The sequence below is a fragment of the Mastomys coucha genome, unplaced genomic scaffold (assembly GCF_008632895.1).
Source record: "Mastomys coucha isolate ucsf_1 unplaced genomic scaffold, UCSF_Mcou_1 pScaffold18, whole genome shotgun sequence".
Lineage (NCBI taxonomy): Eukaryota > Metazoa > Chordata > Mammalia > Rodentia > Muridae > Mastomys > Mastomys coucha.
In genome coordinates this window covers 6,047,588-6,073,041 of record NW_022196900.1, presented here as the reverse complement: position 1 = coordinate 6,073,041, position 25,454 = coordinate 6,047,588, and the positions used below count along the sequence as shown (strand labels likewise).

At 44.1% G+C, this 25,454-nt stretch overlaps 1 protein-coding gene across 1 annotated transcript; it reads left to right on the top strand.

The window, feature by feature from the left end:
- Positions 1 to 2,330: 2,330 nt before the first annotated feature.
- Positions 2,331 to 5,431, top strand: Tomm5 (translocase of outer mitochondrial membrane 5). Its single transcript, XM_031376763.1, has 2 exons — positions 2,331 to 2,550; positions 4,982 to 5,431. The coding sequence occupies exons 1-2, from the start codon at positions 2,430 to 2,432 to the stop codon at positions 5,014 to 5,016; spliced, it is 156 nt and encodes a 51-aa protein (XP_031232623.1). The 5' UTR covers positions 2,331 to 2,429; the 3' UTR covers positions 5,017 to 5,431.
- Positions 5,432 to 25,454: the final 20,023 nt, after the last annotated feature.

The following is a 25,454-nucleotide window of genomic DNA, read 5'->3' as shown; positions in this document are numbered from 1 at the left end:
TGCCTCATTGCTTGCCCACAGGACAATCTGATGGAGGCGTCATCTCAACTGAAGGTCCCTCTTCCCAGGTCACCCAAGCTTGTGTCAGCTTGACAAAAATCTAGCCAGCACACTAGCTCATCACAGGTGATGATACATTGACATTCATGCACTCCAAACTATTATGCCCTCAGTGACACAAATAGGATTCAAAACACGTAGATTATCAGAGTTAGAAGAGACCTGTCCCTGAGTTTGCATGCAGCGAGAGGCATTGCCAAGTGTTCCTTCTCAGCACACTCAGGAAGGCTGGACCTCTTCCTTAAGATCAGCCCCTCCCACACCACTGCTGCCTCTACTGGCTAGTCCACTGTGTGAATTATAGATGCAAATACTTATTAAAGCTTGGAGAAGCAGATGAGATTTTTCACCTTAACCCCAGAGTCTTACAGTCTGTCAATAGGAAGGTGGGTAGATATGCTAACACTATCAATCGCTCTCATTTTAAAGTATTATTCTGTTTTGTTTTGTTTTGGAGACAGGGTTTCTCTATGTAGCCCTTGCTGTCCCGGAACTCACTCTATAGACCAGGCTGGTCTCGAACTCAGAAATCTGCCTACCTCTGCCTCCCAAGCGCTGGGATTAAAGGCGTACACCACCACTGCCCAGCGTAAAGTATTATTCTTATTTAATTCCAAATTCATTGTTGCTATACAGTATGTCCTCAAAAAAAAAAAAAAAAAAAGACATTCTGGCTGGGCAGTGGTGGCACACACCTGTAATCCTAGCACTTGGGAGGCAGAGGCAGGAGGATTTCTGAGTTTAAGGCCAGCCTGGTCTACAGAGTGAGTTCCAGGACAGCCAGGGCTATACAGAGAAACCCTGTCTCGAAAAACCAAACCAAACCAAACCAAACCAAAACAAAAAGATATTCTGATATTGAATTATGTGAATATTCATGTCTGAGAACTCTTAACAGTGCACTTGATTTCCTCTCTTATGTTGATCAGTTCTGAACTGGGCTCATGCTTGCTGTATCCTGAGGTCTGCATTAGTATATTTAACCATCAGTTACCTCCAAAAAAGAGTACACAGAAAAAAAGGTGGGAAAGGCTAAATATTCAGTGTCTGGGGCACTAGCAGTCTGAACTCACTAGCTGAGGGTAACAACCTTGACTTCTGTGTTTGTTTCTTTGTTTATCTTGGGGTTGTTTGTTTCTTGAGACAGGGTCTATAGTCCAGATTGTTCTTGTAATTACTTTGTAACCCAGGCTTCCCCTAACTTTGCAGTAATTCTCCTGCCTCTGTCTCCAGAGGGTTGAGATTACCGGTGTGAGACAATGTTTCCACCTTGACCTTGAAATCTTTGTTTGATTGTTTGTTTGTTTGTAGACAGGGTTTTTCTGCGTAACCCTGGCTGTCCTGGAACTCACTTTGTAGACTTGCTGGCCTTGAACTGAGAGATCTGCCTGCCTGTGACTCCCAAGTACTGGGATTAAAGGCTTGAGCCAGCACCGCCCTAACCTTCAACTCTAGGCCCTCTTCTTTTCAGCACCCCAGTGCTGGGAACACAGGTGTGCAGCACTGTGCAAGCCAGTTTTGTCGACTTGAAGAGAAGTTGACAAAATTGAAGAATTGTCTCCACTAGATTGCCCTGTTGGTGGATTTGACAGTCATTGTGTGACTACTAATTGATGGAGGAAGGCTTAGCCTATTGTGGGTGATGCCACCTGGCAGATTTGTCCTAACCAAAAAAAAGTTATCTGGTTGAGGGCAGGGCAAGCTAGCCAGAAAGGCAGTCTCTCTGCTTGGTCTCTGTTTCAGTTCCTGCCTCTAGGTTCCAGCTTTAACTCCTGTGCTGGCTTCCCTGGATAATGTAACCTAGGTACATTATAATGTAATGTAGGTTAGGTGAAATAGACATTTTCCTTTCTAAGTTGTTTTGATGGTGTTTATCACAACACCATCACCACCACTAGCCAGGGCTTTATCCGTTCTAAGAAAAGGATTTGGCAAATGAACTTCATTCCCAGCTAAGTTGTTTTAAATTTCAAACCTAGGAAACACAGATTATAATGTGCCTTTCACGAAGTACTGTCTTAGATACTTCATAAATGCTATTATTATTTATAATGATATTTTTGCACACACCTCCCTACTTTTACAGCATAAAACAACCTTACAGGTGGCACTCTCCTCGCTGGGGACCAAAACACAGTCCAGATCCACCTAAGGCTCAGAGACTTCAGGCGGCGGCGGCCGCCCCCTTCAGGTCCCCACGCTTCAGACACAAGAGGACAGGATGAAATTTTTCCCACAGAGGTTCCCGTCTTAGGACGGAAACAAGGGGTGGGACAGGAAGTGGAGCCTGGCTGAGTTCCGGGTGCAGGGCGGCCACTGGAGGAGAGCAGGCTGCCGCTCTTGCAAGCTTTGGAGGCAGAGCCGCCGCGATGTTCCGGATCGAGGGTCTCCCGCCGAAGTTGGACCCGGAGGAGATGAAGCGGAAGATGCGTGAGGATGTGGTCTCCTCCATTCGGAACTTCCTCATCTACGTGGCCCTGCTGCGAGTCAGTGAGTGTCCTTCTAGGCTGTGACCATGAGGCCACGCGTCCACACCCAACCCTGCACGCCGTCTTGGGGCCTAGAGCTGAGCATCCTGGGGGGAGTGGGGTGCTTGCACGTCCAGCGCTGCCCAACTGCGCGCACTCTAGGGGTCTGCGGGTCCTGAGGATGTGTGTGGCCAGTGCACGTGGTGGCGCAGGGCGCGTGGTAAAGTCACCTTTGCTCGCCCAACGTTTGTGCAATACCCTCGATTTGCAAACCTAGAAACGGTCCCCGGCAGGTGGCCGACCCAAGGTCATTTGGCCAATCTGAGAATGAATACAATTCCGGCTGAGCTCTTAATAGGGTACCAGGCGCTCTCTCTTTCTCTGCTTGCCTTTGAAATACAAGAAATTACCTTTTTTGTGTTTATTTGTACAGAGGGTGAAGTAAATAAAAGTTAATTTGTTGCTTGATCTATGTCCCCCACCCCCACCCCCCGCCTCAAGTGAGAGCTTCAGTTCACAGGACACACAGGCAAGATTAAAGCCACACTGTCAATTTAAAAAGCAGAGGCTGGCTAGATGGCTCACTGAGTTGGGCACTTGGCCTGAGCTGGATCCACATTTGGTGGCAGTAGAGAACCAATTTCCAGATGTTGTACTCTGACTTCCACACCTGCACCACATCACAGAGTGCACACAAAATAAACAATAAAAAGATATATTTTTTTAAAGAACCGAGCAGCTTCTCTAATAGCTCGGTTCTCTAATAGTGACCGATCCCTCACACATTCTCAGTACAACATATTTACCATTGTTGCTTGCATATGGTTGTCTTCTGGACAGGGAGAGGCAGGAGAACATATCAACATTTTTAAAAGACTGGAGTTAGGCCTTGCCTGGAATTCGCTGAGGTGGAGGTCTCCCTCACTTGGGTGCTTCTCTTGCTGTACTCTGTATCGATGGCTTCTCCAGGAGAGGACATCTTGGGGGAATGGAAACATACAAAACATCCTGCTTATCCGACGGCCCTTTATACTTTAACTTTTCCATCATTTTATTATAGGCAAAACAATAAAACAAGAGGCTTTTATGTGTCTGTCTGTCTTCCTTTCTTTCTTTCTTTCTTTCTTTCTTTCTTTCTTTCTTTCTTTCTTTCTTTCTTTTTGGAAACAGGGTTTCTCTGTGTAGCCCTGGCTGTCCTGGAACTCATTCTGTAGACCAGGCTGGCCTCGAACTCAGAAATCCGCCTGCCTCTGCCTCCCAAGTGCTAGGATTAAAGGCGTGTGCCACCACCTCCTGGCTCTTTTTCTACTTATCTGTATGTGAACCACATGCAGTCCAGAAGGGGGCATTTGAACCCCTGGAACTGGAGTTAAACTGTCACTTAATTGTAAGGTGCCAGGTATGACTGGCTGCTGGGATCCGAACTCAGGTCCTCTTAACTGTTGAGTCATCTCTCTATCCCAGTAATGCCACTTTAGTATTCCGGACAGCTCTGTGCACATCATTTATCAAATCAGCACAGTAACTTGTGTGATCCAAAGGGCATAGGTGACAGAGTCCTAGAGAACCCAGAGTAGGTGTCTGCTCTTCTTCCCTTCCTGTGCCTTCTAGCCCTTGTTTTCCCAGTATTGGTGATGGAACCTGTACTGGCTAGTTTTGTGTGTCAACTTGACACAGGCTAGAGTTATCACAGAAGGGAGCTTCAGTTGGGGAAGTGCCTCCATGAAGTCCAGCTGTGGGGCATTTTCTCAATTAGTGATCAAGGGGGTAGGGCCCCTTGTGGGTGGTGCCATCCCTGGGCTGGAGGTCTTGGGCTCTATAAGAGGGCAGGCTGAGCAAGGCAGGGGAAGCAAGCCAGTAAGGAACATCCCTCCATGGCCTCTGCATCAGCTCCTGCTTCCTGACCTGCTTGAGTTCCAGTCCTGACTTCCTTGGTGATAAGGAAGTAAGCTGAATAAACCCTTTCCTCCCCAACTTGCTTTCATGGTCATGATGTTTGTGCAGGAATAGAAACCCTGACTAAGACAGAACCTAATACCTATTTGTTTCCTCTTGGATTTTGTCCTGTTTGGGTTAAAAAGGAATCCCTCAACCCCTGAAGTATACCTTGAAGGTAAAGTCCTTGCCTGGCCTAGACAGGGCCTGGGCTCAACTCCCTGTAGTGCAAAATAGGTAAAAGGTCCCACCGTAAAGCCACTTGCAGCCCTGGAGGAGAGATGAGGGTAGTGTGAGGTTGCTCTATGTTGTCGGTTATTGAGTGACATATGAGTGGGCAGCTTTGCAAGGCAGCGGATCCCTTTTTGTAGTTAGGTAGAGGTTTGATAACAATTTGGAAGTTTCTAAAATCATATTTCATAAAGTCTGTGATACCCACCACCACCACCAGTTTTATAATTGTGCAGTACAACCTGTAGACTTGGAGAATAAAACCTAATTTGAGGTTTTTCTTTCAGCTCCATACATCTTAAAGAAGCTGGACAGCATATGAGGACCGGAAGTCAAGTGGATGCATGGCATGAAGAACCTGGTGACAGTTTCTCCTCCTGTCTGCAGATGAATTGGCCCAGAAAGGTGTAAGACTGATTAAACGGACATTAAAAAACTACTTGTTGAGAACAAGTTGGGCTTTGAGAGCTGACCTCCATAGCTGAAATATAAAACTATTTGGGAAGTGCAAAAAGATGTCTTGTGTTCGTGGTGCCCTTAGACCCATGATGCCCACCCCTGTGAGGGCTGATAGCATGGGGCTTGTGTCTGAAGGGGTGCCGTCTTGGCACTCATTTCTGTGTACGACTTCTGTTCAAAGTGTTATTTGTAAAGAGTCTGTTTGGAAGTCAGCATACACCCACAATGACATTTAAGCACAGTCTATATTTTTAATAAACATTCTGATAAAGAAAGCATGTTTTTTGTGTTTTCATCCCACTTTGGTGTCATGGCCATCCCTGGTGGGACGGTTACAGTATTGCTCCAGTGGTTTGGTTTGAACTTGAATTTAATTTAATCCTGCTATGTGAAATTAACGCTTCTTTGCCAGAATCTTCATGACTATGTGATGCTAGAAATACAAAGACCATGAAAGTGGGGTGGGGGGTGCAGTATTTTAAACTCATAGTTCTCTAAGTGTGTTGGCTGAAGGAAGCTATCAGTCCTCCAGAGCGGCTAGCCATGCTCCCCTCTGCTTAGCTACTGTTTTTAAGATGGTTTTTATTTTATGTGTGTATGTAGCTGCCTGCTTGCATGTATGTGTACCATGTGGGTTCCTGGTGCTGTGGAGACAAGGAGAGGACATTGGGTTCTCTAGGGCTGGAGTTAGACAGTTAGGAGCTACCACTGGGTGCTGGACCTTCTGTGAGAGCAGCAGCTGAGCCATCTCTCCAGCACCACCAGTGTGCCTTAGTAAGGTGATGAGGCTGTCACTATTCTTTGTACCCATCACGTGTGTGTTTCTTGTCACCTGTCTCTCTGCATGCAGCCTAGTGTGGTTTTGGTTAGACCAATGGTTTTCTTTTCCTGCATATTCCTATTAACCCCTAGATTTTGTTTTCCTATGGACTTTACACTAAATTAACTTTTTTTTTAAAGACTTATTTATTTATATAAGTACACTGTAGCTGTCTTCACACAGGTTGTGTGCTTCACAACCACATGGTTGTAAGCAACCATGTGGTTGCTGGGATTTGAACTCGGGATCTCTGGAAGAACAGTCGGTGCTTTTAACTGATGAGCCATCTCTCCAGCCTACTAACTTTTCACTGGGTACCAAACTACATCCTTTGGTGTGGTCAGTCACTGTATCCTCTTGCCTCTGCTGCTCCCTCTGGACTCTGGCTGGAACCTTGCTGCTGTTGGTTTTCCTGGAGCCCTGACTCGTGAACACTTCTAGACCTTACTTGTCTGGAAATTGCTTGTTCTCTAGTCACGCCGTTAAATCTTTGCTGAAGGTAGAGCTCTGATTGGAATCTTTACCCTTGGGGTTTTAGACATCGTGACCGTGCTGCTGAGAAATCTGACTCCTGGTTTCTCTGTGAGGCCTGGTTTTCTTTCTGAGAAACAAGGATCTGTTGTCCTGGTAATCTTCAATTCCACAGTGACTCTGTGTGTGTGTGTGTGTGTGTGTTCAGTTCACTGTATATTGAACTTGATCACTGTCTTTTTTTTGTTTTGTTTTTCGAGACAGGGTTTTTCTGTATAGCCCTGCGCCACCTCTGCCCAGCTTGATCAGTGTATTAAAATTTGAATCGCGCATCCATTAGGTCTCATAAATTTTATGTGTTGTTTTTTTTTTTTTTTTTTTTTTTTGGTTTTTCGAGACAGGGTTTCTCTGTATAGCTCTGGCTGTCCTGGAACTCACTCTGTAGACCAGGCTGGCCTCGAACTCAGAAATCCACCTGCCTCTGCCTCCCAAGTGCTGGGATTCAAGGCGTGCGCCACCACCGCCCGGCTAATTTTATGTGTTTTTATTGATAATTTCTTTCCCTGTTTTCTCTTTGTAGAATAATATACAACTTGTTGTTTTGTCTTTCCTACTCTTGTTACCTAAAATGGCTTTCATCCATCTTTCTTTCACTTTGTAAGTGGGTAGAACTTGTTGGTCTTGGGCTTTCCCTAAGGGAGATCTTTGAGGCATTTAATTGGGAAAAGGGTGTGTGTCCATATCTTTTGAGTATTTTGTATTTAGGTCATTCCTAAGAGAACATTCTTTCTAACCTTGTGAGGCCTAACTAAGAAAGGCCTTGCTAGCCTTCTGTGAGGCAGGAGGGCTGTGGTTAGGCCCAGGGCAGAGAGGGGTGTCCATCTTGCAGAGGTTGCTTAGCCCTGTAGAGGTGCAGGCAGCATTTGATAACTTAGACCTTCTCTAAGTAGTTACTAGTTTGGTGTGTCCTCACTGCCCGCTTGCAGAGGCACAGGGATCACCAGTTCCCGAGACTTGGGGGTTCTGTACTGTGGTCTCATCCTCTGGCCTTTCAGATTTTAACGTTAAAACAGACCAAAAAGAAAAAAAAAGAAAAGAAGGAAAACCCTTTTACTGTTTTTGAATGGAATGTCAAAGAGTGGACATACTTATTCACTAACCCACTATCTTTACTCACACAGCATACATGTTTTTGACCCTGTTACTATGTGCTGTGCCTTAGTAATTTATACCGTCCGCATAGCTACGGGTGTAGTTTGTAACGCCGTGGTCATGGGTACTGCCCCTGCAGAGAAGATTTGACTTAGAGTTCTGGTGCTCGAAATGCTTGGCTTTGAGGAGCTGAACCTCGGAATTCGTCGTCGTCATCGGTAGTGGGATTGGGGTAGTGGACTGCCTGTCAAGGGGGCAGAGACCCAAACTCAGTAGGTGTGGTGGCGCTCACCAGAAAATCCCAGCAGGAAGAATTTGAGGCCACCCTAGGCTGCTTGAAAAGAAACAACGAAAGTCACTTAAATTCGTTACCAAAAAAATAACCTTGGTGGGTCAGTATTGATGTCCTCTAACGAGTGGAGAGGCCGAGGTTCAAGTTTCAGTGTGGTAACTAAATAGCTTGGCAAGGCTCAGGAGGCTTTTAATATGATTTGTGTGCTTTTCTTAGAGAAAAAGTGTGAGTGCTCCTGGAGATTCTAGTGTATGCTCAGGCCGGAGAAAGAAAGTGTGGTGGTTCAGTTCTTAATGAGTGGCTTCTTTTAGAAATGGAGTCTTGCTGCTTCATATCCTTGGTGACCCTTGAACTTTGAATTCTGCTGCCTGTATCCTCTGATTGCTGGGGTTACAAGTGTGCACTTCTGTACCCAGCCTATAAATAGCTATTTAAATTCAGGATACACCCACTGGGAGTGTTCAGTGCTTGGAATAGATAGTTCTGAAATAATATACTAGAAAATATTTAGGGTGCTGGAATGATGGCTCAGTGGTTAAGAGCACTGACTGCTCGTACGGGGCCCCAGGGTCAACCCTCAGTAACCACACGTTTATTACTCCAGTCCCAGGAGATCTGAACAGCCTGTAATGACATCTCTGGTGCACAGACGTACACGCAGACAAAATGCTCATAAGCAATAAATTCTTAAAATATTTAGACTGTGTACTTAGTTGAAGTGCATAAAGAAACTGGGCAGTGGTGGTGCACGCCTTGAATCCCAGCACTTGGGAGGCAGAGGCAGGCGGATTTCTGAGTTTGAGGCCAGTCTGGTCTACAGAATGAGTTCCAGGACAGCCAGAGCTATACAGAGAAACCCTGTCTCAAAAAAACAAAAAACAAAACAAAACAAAAAAAAGAAACTGGGCAGCAGTGCTTGCCTTAGATGGGAAGCAGAGGGCCTCGTTGGTTGATCTTGTCCCTACACTCCAGCCACCAGGGCCTCCCTGCCTCCTTGGCCTGGATGTCCGTGCAGTCTCCTCTGCCTCCCCAGCACAGAGCACACTTCCCTTACGTTTTCACCTTGGTCCTCTCAGAGCTATTTGTTGAAAGGGTATTTTCTCAGTGAAGCATTATTATCTTGTATAGGCCAGAGAGTATTTCAGTTCGTGAAGACCCAAGCCAGCTGTACACCTATGTGTATTATGCTAAATTGTTGTTACATTTAAGATTTTAAAAATATTACAACAGGGTCAGGGTGGGGGGGTCTCAGGCTGCTGGAGCGTTGACTGGTCAGTTTAGAACACTTGCTGCTTGCAGGGTCAGGGTTTGGTTCCTAGCATTCACATCAGGCAGCTCACAACAGACTATTAATTGCAGTTCAGAATATGAAGCGCCTTCTGGCCACTGGCACCTGTGTGAACACAGCCCACACATATGCACACTCAGATACATCCATATGAACTAAATCTTTAAAAGTTGTAGTCTGTGCAATATACCCACTTCCCAACTTTATTGTCACTGTTACTGGGTATGATGTTTGAGAATTGTCTGTCGTGTCCCCACGAGGGCAGGGATTTCTGTCTCCTGTGTTCACTCTGTATCCCAGGACCTAGGTCTCCTGGCATCCACCAGGCACTCAGTATTTGTCCAGTAAAAGAATGAAGGAGTGGGCAGGGCTAGAGAGACGACTCAGTTCAGAGCACTTGTTGCTCTTGCAGAGGACCTGGGTTCAATTCCCAGCATCCACATGGTGGTTCACAACCGTCTTAAGTCCCGTTCAGGGTAAGAGATGCCCTCTTCTGACCACGGCAGGAACAAAGCATTCATGCAGGCAAAAGACACACATAAAAGAAATCTTTTTATAAAAAGAATGGAAGTGCAGAAGCATGAAAGGAAGGTAGCCATAAAAAGGCGACACTCTCTGAGGGTGCCTATGGCGGGATTTGCAGGAATTTGCAGTCCCTGATAGGGAGTTTTTCGTCTAGCAGAGCTTTGCTGCTCAGAGGCAAACCTGTAGAAGGATTGGATTCAGCCATGAGTGAGGCTGTGACACGTGGATCCATGGATGGACAGAGGCAGAGCTCATGTGATCTTAGCCATGTGAGGAAGAAAGGACCTGGGGAGCTAGCCAGGAGGAACTGGCTCGCTCAGTCCTGCTCTGGACAGCTTCTAGAGTAGGGCCGGCTGGACAGCTAAGACCTTACGCCCTGAGTACCTTTGACCTTCTGTACAGAGAAAAGTTCCCATTCTGAAAAATGCAGGACCCATTCATTGTTTCAGTCCTAGCCTTTCGGGCTATCACCAAGAGAAATGGTAAATTAGAATCTGTTGGTTTCACCGCTGGGTGCGTATGTGGCAGTTTGGAAAGAACCTTTTCTGACCTACCGCTAACACTGTGCTGTTCACTTAGAGGCCGTTTCATGAAACCGAGAGCCTGGTTTTTATGAGACTGTGCTGGAGCAGTGGGGAGATAGGATACAGGCAGTGTGAGCTTCTGAGGGGCTTCTTTCCCTCCCTCCCTCCTTTCCTCTGTCCCCTCCCCCCCCCCCCCCCCCCCCGTGTTGTCATACACATGATTGTGCAGGTGCACACACCCATGCCCACCCAGAGCAGGATGTTGGGTGTCTTTCTCAGCCTTCCTGTCTTGAGCCAGAGTCCCATTTCCACAGGAAAATAACATACATCATTGAGTTTTTTTTTTTTTGAGGCAGGTCTTGGGTGTCCTAGGTTGGTCTCGAACCTACTCTGTAACCAAGGAAGATGATCATGAACTTCAGATCCCCATCTTTTCTACTTCTCAAGTGCTAGATGATGGGCGAATGCCACTGCATTGTTTTGCAATGCTGGGGGTTGACCCCTGGACTTCACGCACCCTAAGCAAGCACTTTACACACTGAGCTACAGGCCCAGCCCTAGTATATTTTAAATATTCAAGGTTTCCACATTGAAAAAGAACTCTATGCTGGCGTGGTGGCGCAAGCCTTTAATCCTAGCACTTGGGAGGCAGAGCCAGGCGGATTTCTGAGTTCGAGGCCAGCCTGGTCTACAAAGTGAGTTCCAGGACAGCCAGGGCTACACAGAGAAACCCTGTCTTGAAAAAAAAAAAAAGAAAGAAAAAACTATGGCAAATGTATGTTTGCTTAGACCTACATAGTGGATCTTCTGATCACATCCTATTAATAGTAAATAGCCGTTGGGGACCATATTCCTGCATAGCAAAGGCTACATCCTCCAAGGGAGTTGGAAGGATGACCATGCCCCGCTACACCTGATGGTACACTCCCTGAGAGAGGAGAGGTTCAAGAGTAACAAGGACAATGACACCTGTCCTGCTGTTGCATAAGTTTCAGACATCATGTGCTGAGGTATCTTCCAAAACAAACCGCATTCTAAAGTCACCTGGGAAGCTTTGTAACAAAAGGCCCTTTGAAGCCGAATCTGTAGATGAGCACCTGCTCTCAGTTTTTCCCTAAGCATTCAGATGATCTCATTGGCTCGGGATCTGCTCTGGATAACTGATAAACTTGTATTAACTTAAGGTCTTTTCCAATTATAAATTTACATAATCATTTAGAAATAAGAAGCAAAAGAAGAATGTGAGTGGCTGTAGGTTTCATAAAACCATAGCATGAAGGACTGAGGGATGTGACCGCTCACATCTGCAGGCCCAGCATTCGGTAGGTGGAGACTGCTGGAGGGTTCTTCATGCTTGAGATCAGCCTGAGCTGCAAAATAAAAGGTCCTCTGCTCTGACAGATGCTTCAAGGTTAGCCATCTGTCCGCGGATGAGTGGGATAGTTAGCACTGACAGGACTGGAAGCCTGACTTCTGAGAAAAGACTTGAGGATTTATTACATGGCTGTAGCTCAGAGACCTTGCTCAGCTACTTGAGAAACTGGGCTGTTGTTTGTTTTGTTGGTTGGTTTGTTTAGACAGGGTCTCTCTACATACCCTAGCTGACCTGGAACTCACTCTGTAGACCAGGCTGGCCTCAAACTCACAGAGATCCACCTGACTCTGCCTCCCAAGTGCTGGGATTAAAGGCGTGCACCACCACCACCACCTCCCGGTGGGGTGGTCTTTTCAAAGAGGCAGAGTAGGAACACTGTATTGAAACTATAAAGGCCGATTCCTTCCTGAGTCAACAGTTATGACCAAGACAATCAGGATTAGGAAAGGAGCCTTCCCCTTGAAATTAATTACCTTTTAGCAAACTGCTTGATAGCAGTAAGAAAACATTTGCTGGCCAGGCAGTGGTGGCGCACACCTTTAGTCCCAGCACTTGGGAGGCAGAGGCAGACAGATTTCTGAGTTCAAAGCCAGTCTGGTCTACAGAGTGAGTTCCAGGACAGCCAGGGCTACACAGAGAAACCCTGCTTCAAAAAACCAAAAAAAAAAAAAAAAAAAAAAAAAAAAAAAAAAAAAAAAAAAACCAAAAAAAAAAAGAAAGAAAGAAAGAAAGAAAAAGAAAAGAAAGAAAGCATTTACCATGGTCTTTTCTCTATTTTCAAAACTGTTTTATACAAATTCTGTCCCATGTTTCTCTGTTACATCTTATCAAAGGGATTGAATAAATGACAACTTGAACTAAAGGAGAAAAATATTGGCTTTGTGGGTGAAGCCTAATGTCCAAGTATCAAAAACCATCTTAATGGAAGATTTCATAATCCCAAGTATTTCTTTCATTGCCTGTGGTGCACCAAGCATCAGTGGTAGGAAGATGTCCAAGGATTCAGCCATTGTCTTAGGGTTTCTATTGCAACCAAAAGACCATGGCAGCTGTTATAAAGGAAAACATGTAACTGGAGCTGGCTTACAGTTAAGAGGTTTAGTCCATTATCATCATGGTGAGATGTTTGGTGGCATGCAGGCAGACATGGTGCTGGAGAAGGAACCAAGAGTTCTCTATCTGGACCAGCAGGAAGAAAGATGCTGGGCCTAGCTTCTGCATCTGAAACCTCAAAGTCCACCTCCAATGACTCATTTCCTCCAACAAGGCCATACCTCCTACTTGTGCTGAAAAGGAAAGTTCAGCACGAGCTTGCCCACGATAGCCTGGGATTGAAAGGGTTAAATTTGAGACCAGTTAGCTCATGAGAGGATTACTGAAAACCACAGGGGCCCAGGCCTTTGAATATAAGATCAAAGTAGAGAAGAGAAAGCTGTTAGGTATCCTAGGGACTGACAAGTCAAGAAGACATAAACCACGGAAATAGGGCAAGGACATAGGGCAAGGACGTGTCTGGAGCCCAGGCGCCTGGGATGTACCCGAGTGAACATTGAGTAATGGGCAACCTGGTCCTCTTAGATTAGCTAAAGGTCAACTAGAAACCTTGAATAGCACTCCCCTTTCACTCCCCCTTTTTAGGAATTTTGAACTCTAATTTACACGAACTACATTTAAAATAACCAATCATGTATAGCCACCCTGATTCCTTTGTTCCCTCAGAACTTTTCCCTATATAAACCCCTAACTTTCAAGCCTCGTGGTCGCTTTCCCATCTCCTGAGTGAGTTTGGGAGACGGCCCGGAGCTCCGCCATTAAAAGCTGCCTCATGCTTTTGCATCAAGCTGGTCTCTCGTGTTTCTTTGGGTGTGCACCTTCCCGAGACTTGAGTGAGGGTCCCTTCGGGGGTCTTACAGTGCCCCTCCCTGTGAACTTATGGGGGCCATTTTCGTTCAAACCACCAAAGCCATGGTCTCTGACCTTAAGAGGCTTGCAGGGCTAGAGAGATGGCTCAGTGGTTATGAGCATTCACTGCTCTCCCAGGGGACTCATGTTTTGTTTTCAGCACCCCCATACTGCACACAACCCAATTACTCCAGTTCCAGGGGATGATGTTCTCTCTCTCTTCTGGCTACAGGCACCTGCATGTAAGGGTTGCACATAAATTCACATGAGCATGCACACAAATAATTTTTTAAAAAGAGGTGCATGCCATGCCTTTTTTTTAAATTTTAGATTTATTTATTTTTATAAATAAGTACACTATAGCTGTCTTCAGACACATCAGAAGAGGGTGTCAGATCTCAATATGAGTGGTTGTGAGTCACCATGTGGCTGCTTGGATTTGAACTCAGGACCTTAGGAAGAACAGTCAGTGCTCTTACTCGCTGAGCCATCTTATCAGCCCTGCATACCATGCCTTTAATCTGAACATTTTCTTTTCTTTTCTTTTTTCAAGGTTTATTTATTTATTTATTTAATGTATGTACATTGCTGTCTTCAGGCACACCAGAAGAAGGCGTCAGATCCATTACAGATGGTTGTGAACCACCATGTGGCTGCTGGGAATTGAACTCAGGACCTCTGGAAGAGCAGTCAGTTCTCTTAACCACTGAGCCATCTCTCCTGCCCCCATAATCTCAACATTTTCAAGGCTACATAGTGAGATACTTGTCTCCAAAAATATAAAATAAATAAAAAAAATTTGTATGGAATCCAACAGACATTATATCATTTCTCCTTCATATCTGATGACTTCATTATATAAACTTCATTTATATTTATATTATATATATATATATTATATAAACTTCATTTCTGATTACTTCATTATATAAACTCCCATTAGAACCAAGTGAGAGAAGATGGAGAAGAGCCTGGACCCTCTATGGTTGGGGAAGATACAGGAAGATTTGGACCATTAGCACTTGGCCTGAGGTGTCTGAGGAAGACAGGAAGCCATGTGACTGAAGTGAATTGTTGTGTAAAAGAGCAAGAAGCCCTCACCTTCAGAAGTTTGCTGGTTTCTGGGTTCATGCTTTGCTCTGTTGGTCTCATGCTGCCACCTTCTGGCTGCCATGTGCACTGCAATCCCAGATTCCACCATACTAGCATCCCCAATAAACTACCACCAGTCTTTTACAGTCTTTATTTAAGACTGCAGTAATACATTTGTAGTGAAACAGTCTCTCAGGGTGAGATGCTTTGGGAATAAAGACCCTTGCCACCAGGCCTGAAGGATAAGAGCTCAATTTCCAGGACCTAAATGGTGGAAGGAGAGTACTGACTCCAGGTAGTTGTCTTCTGACCTCCACACATATACCATAGCACACCCTCACACACACACACATGAAAATATACACGCATGCACATACAAACACATGCAAAAACATGAAAAGGGAAACAGTTTTAGATGCCATACTCTTCCCCTACCCTCCTTTATGGCCCTCCCTGGAGACTAAGTAGTTGCTACTTTCATAGGTTCAAGATTATAAGTATGCTTGTATGGTGCCAGTTGTACAATTAGTAAACAACACAGGAGGCACATGTAAAGGGCGCAAAGACTCGCTATTGCAGCATTAGAACATTACAAAAGCACTTAAACAGGCTGGAGAGATGGCTCAGCGGCTAAGAGCACCAACTGCTCTTCCAGAGGTCCTGAGTTCAATTCCCAGCAACCACATGGTGGCTCACAACCATCTGTAATGGGATCTGATGCCCTCTTCTGGTGTGTCTGAAGACAGCTATGATGTACTTATATAAATAAAGTAAATAAATCTTTTTTTTTTAAAAAAGCACTCACACACCTCGTCTTTTTTTTTTTTTTTTTTTTTTTTTTTTTTTTTTTTTTTTTTTTTTTTTTTTTTTTTTTTTTTTTTTTTTTTTTTTTTTTAATAAGAGTGTGTGTCCAGGACTGGAGAGATGTCTCAGTGGTTAATAGTAGAACTTTCTGCTCCTGCAATGGACAGCAGTTCAGACCTTAGCACCCACACTGGGTGACTCACAAACACCAAGTCTAGCTTCAGGGGATCCGACAACCACTTTTGGCCTCCAGAGCACCTATTCACACAGACACATAAATAAAATAAAATATTTTTTAAAGTCTGTGTGTACAGCATGCATGTGTGTGTGTGTGCTTGTCTGTGCACATGTGAGTACAGACCGGTAGCAGGATGTCTTCAATTGTTCTCTATGTCATATATCGAAGCAGGGTCTCACTGGTCCTGGAAGTCCGTGTTTAGGCTAGTTCTGCTAGACAGCTTGCTCAAGAGAGTGAGTGCACTCCTGGTCAGCAAGTGCTACTTCACCCCTGAGCCACCTTCCTAACCCATGTTTTAGTCTCATCTGATATTCTTAAATTGTCTTCTTTAGAAATAACACATGAGCAGGGCGGTGGTGGCGCACGCCTTTAATCCCAGCACTTGGGAGGCAGAGACAGGAGGTTTTCTGAGTTTGAGGCCAGCCTGGTCTACAGAGTGAGTTCCAGGACAGCCAGGGCTACACAGAGAAACTCTGTCTCGAAAAACCTAAATAAATAAATAAATAAATATTTTAAAACCCTAACTAGAGAGGTGGCTCAGCAGTCAACAGCATTTATTACTCTTTTTTTTTTAGATTAATTTATTTTTTATTTATCTTATGTGTATGAGTACACTGTAGCTGTACAAATGGCTGTGAGCTATCATGTGTGTGGCTGTTGTTGATCTCAGGACCTCATTCCAGTGGTTGTGAGCTACCACGTGTGGTTGCTGGGATCCGAACTCAGGACCTTCAGAAGAGCAGTCAGTGGCTCTTACCTGCTGAGCCATCTTGCCAGCCTGCATTTACTACTCTTATAGAGGACCCAGGTTTGTCATATAAACCATGTCCTACAATTTACAACCAAACTAACTCCAGTTCCAGGGAATCCAGTTCCCTCTTCTGGACTCCACATGTAACTGCACTCATGCACATAGTCATAATTAAAACAACAGATCTTTAGAAATATAATATGCAAGGCCTGGCATGGTGGCACACACCTTCAATGCCAGCATTCAGAAGGCAGAAACAGGTAGATCTCTGTGAGTTTGAGACCAGCCTAGTGTATATAACAAGTTCCAGGACAGCCAGGGCTACTCAGTGAAACCCTGTCAAATAAACTAAAAATTAATCAATTAAAAAACACAAAACAAAACAAAAAACCAGGCAGGTGAGTCAGGTTATAACTTGACTGTCATGCCCAAGGCCCTGCTTGATCCTCCCCGCTACAGAAAGGAAAAAAACAGCCATTTTATTCTGCTAAAGCTAAAGCTAGGCCTTAAGGTGCCTACAGTCCTCCTCAATTTCTCAGTTATATTTGTAATTTTCATATTCAACTCATGTCTCTAGAGACAAAAAATTAAAATACAAGTTTTTTTAGATGACATAGACGAGGTCTGAGGAATGAATGTGAGCTGTGCACGAACACCCGAGCTCAGATTTCCCGCCGTCGCCTGCGTAAAAGTTGGTATGAGTAGCAGCTTGGAGCCTGTAGCGCAGGAAAGACAGAGGCAAGACGATGCCAAGAGGTCAATGCCCGGGCAGCCTAAACACAGTGAGCTCCGGGGACAGCGATGATGCCGTGTCTCAAAAAGTAAGGGTGGGCGCTCTAGCCAGGGAGGCAGGTAGGCTGACAAACAGACCTGCACCGCCCTCTCTGCTCCTTCAAATGCTGTCCCTGAGGCTCATCCTCAGCTCAGCAGCAGAACGGCTACTGTAGCCACCCCCACCCCCGCTTGTCAACCGTGGATCGAAACCCCACCCCTGGCCCATTGCACTATCTCAGCCCCCAAGTCCAGCAGGCTTCCTCTGGGAACCCACAGGCCACTCCGAGCAGGGAAGCAAGTAAGCTAACTGCCTGCCCCTTCATTCAGCCACATCCAACCCCCACGCTCATCCCGGGGTCTATAGCAGACCACCTATTATGGCCATTCCCAGGGCACTAAGCAGTTCATAGTGGAACACCCTGCTTTCCTCCCTCCTGTGGACCCCCTTACCCTGCCTCAGCCCATTCCCAAGGGTCAGCTCCCAGTACCCGGAAACACATTTTACTTGGAACCCCCAGTGACCACACCTATCAGGACCCCAGAAGAATTTTCTACCAGGCAACACACAGCTACTACATTCTCGTGAGAGCCAGAGAGGGCAACAGAACCAAGGAACGACACATGGACCCAACAAAGACCAGAGCAGATATCAGCACCTAAAATGACAATCTCCCCAATGCCAGGTGCTTAGATGCCAATGTAAAAACACAGTCAATAACAGCCAGGACAATATGTCTCCACTAGAGTCCCTCAACCCTTCCATAGCAGACCCTGAGTGTTCCAACACAGCTGAAGCCCAAGATAAAGACCCTAAAGCAGCCTTTATGAATATGATAGAGCTCCTTAAAGAGGACATGAGTGGATCCCTTAAGAAATCTATACAAACACAAACAGTGGAAGGAGATGAGTGAAACCACTCAAGACCTGAAAATGGAAATAATAAAGAAAACCCAACCTGAGGGAAATCTGGAAAATTTAGGAACTCTAACAGGAACCACAGAGTACAAGAGATGAAAAAGAGAATCTGGGGCTGGAGAGATGGCTCAGCGGTTAAGAGCACTGAATGCTCTTCTGAAGGTCCTGAGTTCAAATCCCAGAAACCACATGGTGGCTCACAACCATCCATAATGAGATCTGATGCCCTCTTCTGGAGTGTCTGAAGACAGCTACAGTATACTTACATATAATAAATAAATAACTCTTAAAAAAAAAAAAAGAAAAAGAAAAAGAGAATCTCAAGCATTGAAGACAGGTTAGAGGAAATGAATATATCAATCAAAGAAAATGTTAAATCTAAAAAACTCCCGGCACCAAACATCCACCCTGGAGCACCATAAGCAGAGCAAATGGAAGAATAATGGGAACAGGGAAAGAGGAGAAAGCCAGGCCAAAGGCACAGTACATATTGTCAACAAAATCATTAAAGAACAATTTCTTAACCTAAAGAAAGGGATGACTGTCAAGGTAAAAGAAGCATACAGAACACAGGGCCAGAAAAGAAAATCCCTCAGCACATAATACTCAAAAAACCAAATGTATAGAACAAAGAAAGAATATTAAAAGCTGCAAGGGAAAAAGGCCAAGTAATATATAAAAGAAGGTCTGCTAGAAATTGACTTCTCAGTGGAGACTGTAAAAGCCAGAGGGTCTGGACAGATGTGCTGCAGATGCTAAGAGACCACAGATGCCAGCCCAGACTACTATACCCGGCAAGACTTTCGATCAACATAGTTGGAGGAAATAAGACATTCCATGATAAAGCCAAATTTTAGAAATATCTGTCTAAAATCCAGCCCCACAGAAGGTGCTGGAAGGAAAACTCCAACCTAAAGAGGTTAACTACACCCAAGAAAACACAGGGAATAAATAATCCCAGACTAGCAGATCAAAAGGAGAGAAACACACATTGCTGGGCAATGGGGGCGCACGCCTTTAATCCCAGCACTTGGGAGGCAGAGGCAGGTGAGTTTCTGAGTTTGAGGCCAGCCTGGTCTACAGAATGAGTTCCAGGACAGCCAGGGCTATACAGAGAAACCCTGTCTTGGGTACACAGACACACGTACAGATAGACATGCACACACACACATACACGAACAACACAATAACAGGAATTACCCATCATTGGTCATTGATATCTCTCAACATCAATGGTCTCAACTGCCCAATAAAAGACACAGACTAACAGAATGGATGTGAAAGCAGAACCCATCTTTTTTTTTTTTTTTTTGGTTTTTCGAGGGCTATACAGAGAAACCCTGTCTCAAAAAACAAAAACAAAAAAACAAAACAAAACAAAACAAAACAAAAAAAAGATCTCCAGAACCCATCTTTTTGATGCATCCAAGAAATACACATTAATATCAAGGGTAGACATTACCCCAAGGTAGATGGAAACGGGTGTTACAAGCAAATGGACCTAAGAAACAAGCTGGTGTGGCCATTTTAATGTCTAAAAAACAGACTTCAAACCAAAGCTAATCCAAAGAGACAGGGAAGGACACTACACAGTCATGAAAGGAAAAGCCCAAGAGCTCTACACCAAACACAAGGGTACCCAAGTTCATAAAAGAAACACTACCGTGCCTGAAATCACACACGCATCCTCACACCTGATAGTGGGAGACTTCAATACCCGACTTTCATCAACAGACAGGTCAGTCAGACAAAAACTAAATAGAGAAATGCTGGCGCTAACTGAGGCTATAAACCGAAAAGACCTAACAGATTTACAGAATGTTTTACCCAAACACAAAAACATACTTTCTTCTCAGCACCTGGGAACTTTCTCCAAAATTGACCATATGCTCAGACACAAAGCAAGTCTCAATAGGTAGAAGAAAATCAAAATACGCCCCGTATCCTATCTGACCACGGCGGATTTAAAGTGGGGGGGGGGGTCACCAACAGCAGAAACCACAGAAAGTTTACGAACTCATGGAAACGGAACAATTCACTATTGAATGGAAAAATGGGTCAAGAAAGAAATTAATGTGCTGGCTAGTTTTATGTCAACTTGACCCAAGTTGTCTGAAAAGAGAGAACCTCAGTTGAGAAAATGCCTCCACAAGATCTGGCTGTAGAGCATTTTCTTGGAGGTTGGTGGGTGAGGGCCCAGACCATTGTGGCTGGGGCCATCCCTGGGTGGGTGGTCCTGAGTTCTATAAGAAAGCAGGCTGAGTAAGCCACAAGGCACAAGCTAGCAAGCAGCAGATCTCCATCAGCTCTGCCTCAAGGTTCCTGCCTTGTTTGAGTTTCTGCCCTGGCTTCCTTCTAGGATGGACTATGGTGTGGAAGTGGAAGTCGAGCAAACCCTTTCCCCAACAAGTTGCTTTGGCTATGGTGTTTCATCACACCCAAACTAATCCTAACTAAGACAATTAAAGACAGTCTCGAAATGAATGAAAATTAATTCATAACATACAAATATACATACAACATACAAAATTATAACGCATAAGGAAGGCAGTTCTTAGAAGCATAGAAGTTCATAGCATTTCGTGCTGTGTTCATACCCCAAATGAGTAGATGGCAAGAAATAATGAAGTGCAGGGCTGAGATCAATGAAAACAAACACACAAAAATGACAAAATAATTAGAAAAACAAAGAGTTTGGTTTTTTTTTAGAAAAACAATAAGATTGACAAACTGTTTATCCAAATTAATTAAAAGGCATAGAGAGAAGACACAAATTAGCAAAATCAGAAATGAAAAGTGGGGTACAACACCAAACACTGAGGGCATCCAGAGAATCCATATTTTAAAACCTGTACTCCACCAAATTGGAAAGTCAAAAATAAATGGATAACTTTCTGGATACATACCATTTATGAATGTTAAATTAGGACTGATAAGCAATCTAAACAGACCTATAGCCCCTAGAAAAATAGAAGCAGTCATTAAAAGCCTCCAAAGGGGGTGGGGGGAGCCCAAGGCCAGCCATTTTTAGTCTTCCAGACTTTCAAAGAAGAGTTAATGCAACACCCATCAAATTATTTCACCAAATAGAAACAGAAGAAATATTGCCCTATTCATTTCACAAGACCACAATTAACCTGCCACCCAAATCACATAAAACCCCAAGAAAGAAAGAGAATTACAGACCAATTTCCTTTATGAACATATATGTGAAAATTCTCAGCAAAATAGATCCAAGAACACATGAAAAAGACCATCCACCATGATTAAGTTAGGCTTTATCCCAGACATTCAGAGATGGTTTAATACACTAAAATCAATAAATGTAATCCACCATATAAACAGACTAAAGACAGAACCCACATGCTCATCTTATTAGATGCAGAAAAGGCCTTTAACAAAATCCAATATCCCTTCATGATACAAGTCTTGGAGGGATCAGGAATATTAGGGGTGTACCTCAACATTAAAAAAAAAAAAGCAGTTTACAGCAAGGAGATACAAAGATACAAATTGGAAAGGAAGAGTGAAAGTATCTTTATTTGTAAGTGATATGATAGCATATATAGTTGGCTCTAAAAATTCCACTGGGGAACTCCTACAGCTGATAAACACTTTCAGCAAAGTGGCTGGATGCAAAATTAACTCACAAAAATCAGTAGCTTCCCCACATACAAATGACAAATGGACGGAGTAGAAATCAGGGAAACAACCCTTTCACAATAGCCTCAAATAATGTATAACATCTTGGGGAACTAAGCAAGCTAAGAACTTGTATATAAAGACCTCAAATCATTAAAGAAAGACAAGAAGATATCAGAAAAAGTAAAAGCCAAGCAGTGGTGGCGCACACCTTTAATCCCAGCACCTGGGAGGCAGAGGCAGGCAGATTTCTGAGTCTGAGGCCAGCCTGGTCTACAGAGTGAGTTCCAGGACAGCCAGGGCTACACAGAGAAACCCTGTCTCAAAAAAACAAAAACAAAAACAAAATAAAACAAAAAGTAAAGATCTCCCAAGATCTCCCAAGATCTCCCATGCTCATTAACAGTAGGATTAATATAGTAAAAGTAGTCATCTACAGATTCAGTGCAATCCCCATCAAAATTACAACACGATTCTTCACACATTTTTTCAGCTCAATATGGAAACACAAAAAACCCAGGATAGCTAAAAACAATCCTGAATGACAAACAAAACAAAACAAACAAACTGTGGAAGGTACCACTCCCCCGATTTCAAAATGCACTACAGAGCTATAATTATAAAAACTGCAAGGTTGCCAGGCGATGGTGGCACACGCCTTTAGTCCCAGCACTTGGGAGGCAGAGGCAGGTGGATTTCTGAGTTCGAGGCCAGCCTGGTTTACAGAGTGAGTTCCAGGACAGCCAGGGCTACAGAGAAACCCTGTCTCGAAAAAAAAACAAACAAACAAACAAAAAAAACCTGCAAGGTTGCCAGGCAGTGGTGGTGCATGCCTTTAAGCCCAGTGCTTGGGAGGCAGAGGGTGGATTTCTGAGTTTGAGGCCAACCTGGTCTACAGAGTGAGTTCCAGAACAGCCAGGGCTATACAGAGAAACCCTGTCTTGGAAAAAAACAAAACAAAACAAAAAACAACAACAACAACAAAAAAAACTGCATGGTATTGGCACAAAAACAGTTGTGTTGATTAATGGGATTGAATTGAAGACCCAGTCATAAATCCACACATCTATGGACACATGATTTTTTGATAAAGAAGTCAGAAACACACACACTGGGAAAAAAGACACAAATGGTGCTGGCAAACTGGATGGCTGCATGTACAAGAATCCAAATAGATCCATACTTCTCACCCTGGACAAAACTCTACTCCAGATGGGTGAAGCACACCAACATAAAACCAGACACACTGAACCTGATAGAAGAGAAAGTGGAAATAGTCTCGAACTCATCAGCACAGAAGACAACTTCCTGAACAGAACACCAGTAGCACAGGCACTGAGATGGACAATTAACACATGGGACTTCATGAAACTGAGAAGCTTCCCTATGGTACAGGACATTGTCATCCCAACAAAGTGGCAACCTACAGAATGGGAAAGATCTCTACCAAAGGAGGGCTAATATCCAAGATATATATATCTTTTAAAAAAAAAAAACATTAGATATCAAGAACAATCACCAAATAACCTAATTTAAAAATGGGATACAGATCTGAACAAAATTCTCATTCAAGGAAACTCAAATGGCTAGAAACAAAGAAATGTTCAACATCCTTAGCTATCAGAGAAATGCAAATCAAAAGTACTTTGAGATTTCATCTTTGTTGTTTTTGTTTTGTTGTATTTTGTTTTGTTTTGTTTTTGAGACAGGGTTTCTCTGTGTAGCAAGCCTTGCCAGTCCTGGACTTGCTTTGTATACTGGGCTGGCCTCGAACTCACAGAGAACTGCCCACCTCTGCCTCCTGAGTGCTTAAATTCATCAGAATGGCTAAGATCAAATAAAACAAGTGGCAGTTCATGCTGGCAAGGATGTAGAGTAAGGTGAACATTCCTCCATCGCTAGTGAGATGCAAACTTGTACAGCTACTGTGGAAATCAGTGTGGCAGTTCCCAGGAAGATGGGAAACGATCTACCTCAAGATCCAACTGTTCCACTCTTGGACTTCTACCCGAAGGATGCTTCATCCTACCAAAGAGACACTTGCTCAGCCATGATAGTGCTGCTCTAGTCATAATAGCTAGAAACTGGAAACGACCTAGATGTCCCTCAAGAGAAGAATGGATAAAGAAAATGTGCTACATTTACACAAGGGAGTACTCCTCAGCTGTTAGAAAAATATGACATCCTGAAATTTACAAGTAAATGGGTGGAAATAGAAAAAAAAAATCCTCCTAAATTAAGTGTTCCCAGACCCCAAAAAGATGAATGTGGTGTGTATTTACTTATGTGTGCTTGTTAGCTGGTAAGTCAATGGTCACCAAGCTACAATCCATAGAATCGCAGAGGGTAGGAAAGGATGAGGTGATAGATCTCCCTAGGGAAATATAATAGATAATTATGGGGGGGGCTACAGTGGGAGGATCAAGTGGGGAGGAGGAGAGCAGAGATACAGGAGAGATGGCTAAAATTAAGGCCCTTTGATGGGTAGAACAAAAGCCCAATACAGTAGAAGCTCCCTAAAATATATATGTATCTGAAGGTGATCTAAATAATGGGGAGACAGAGTCCCAACTGTCACCAAATGAAGTTTTCAGTACTGGGATTGGATTACATCTAATTGCTTGTTGGCCAAAGGAGCCCATGGGAATCTCCAAACATCCCAGGCTGTTGCCAAGACTACAGGTTGCTCTCCACAAGCTGACAGCAAGGCCCCACTGCTGAAGACAAAACCTACACAATTCACTGGACATGGAGAAGATGAGCTGACACCTACACAGCCTTCACTTTTATGTTCTAGCGGCTTTGGTATAAGAAGGTACTCTGCAGGCTACCAAAAAAGACATACAAACACCAAGCCAGCCACCTTTGATGGACAGTGGGATTCTGGAAGATGTGTTAGGCAATGGTGGCACGAAGCTTGTGGGAGTAACCAACCAAATAGCTAATTTCACTTAAGGCCTGTTCCACAAGATGGAACCCATACCTGATAGTGCGTAGGTCACCAAGAACCTGAGACTAGATAACCCAGGGACCTAAGGTAAAATCAAACGCAGTAATAAAATGACTCATGGTAATATTCTGCTCTACTGATAGATGAGTGTCTGACTCAGCCACCAGAGAAGCTTCCTTCAGCAGCAGATGGAGACAGATGGAGACATGTACAGAGATCCACAGACAGACATTATGCAGAGAGTGAGAGACCTCGGAACACTCAGCCCTGAATGGGATCTCTGCAGCAAACCCCTCTCCTCTGCTCTTAGGGACCCCCCAGAACCTCTCAGAATGCAGGAAAGAGTGTAAGAGCCAGAGCAGATGCACCAAGAAAACAAGGTCCTCTAAATCAATGTGATCCAAGTCCCTATGAGGGCTAGAGAGATGGCTCAGCAGTTAAGAGCACTGACTGCTCTGCCAGAGGTCCGGAGTTCAAATCCCAGCAACCACATGGTGTCTCACAACCATCTGTAATGGGATGTGATGCCCTCTTCTGGTGTGTCTGAAGACAGCTGCAGTGTACTCACATACATAGAATAAATCTTTTTTTTTTTTTTTTTTAAAGCTATGAGTTCACAGGGGCAGACCACATGCACAGGGCCTGCAAGTCTGTACCAGATTCTCTGTGACTATATTATGGCTTCCAGTTAAGTGGGTTTTTTTAAACATTTATTTATTTATTAATTATATGTAAGTACACTGTAGCTGTCTTCAGACACTTTTTTTTTTTTCTTCTTATTCCAGC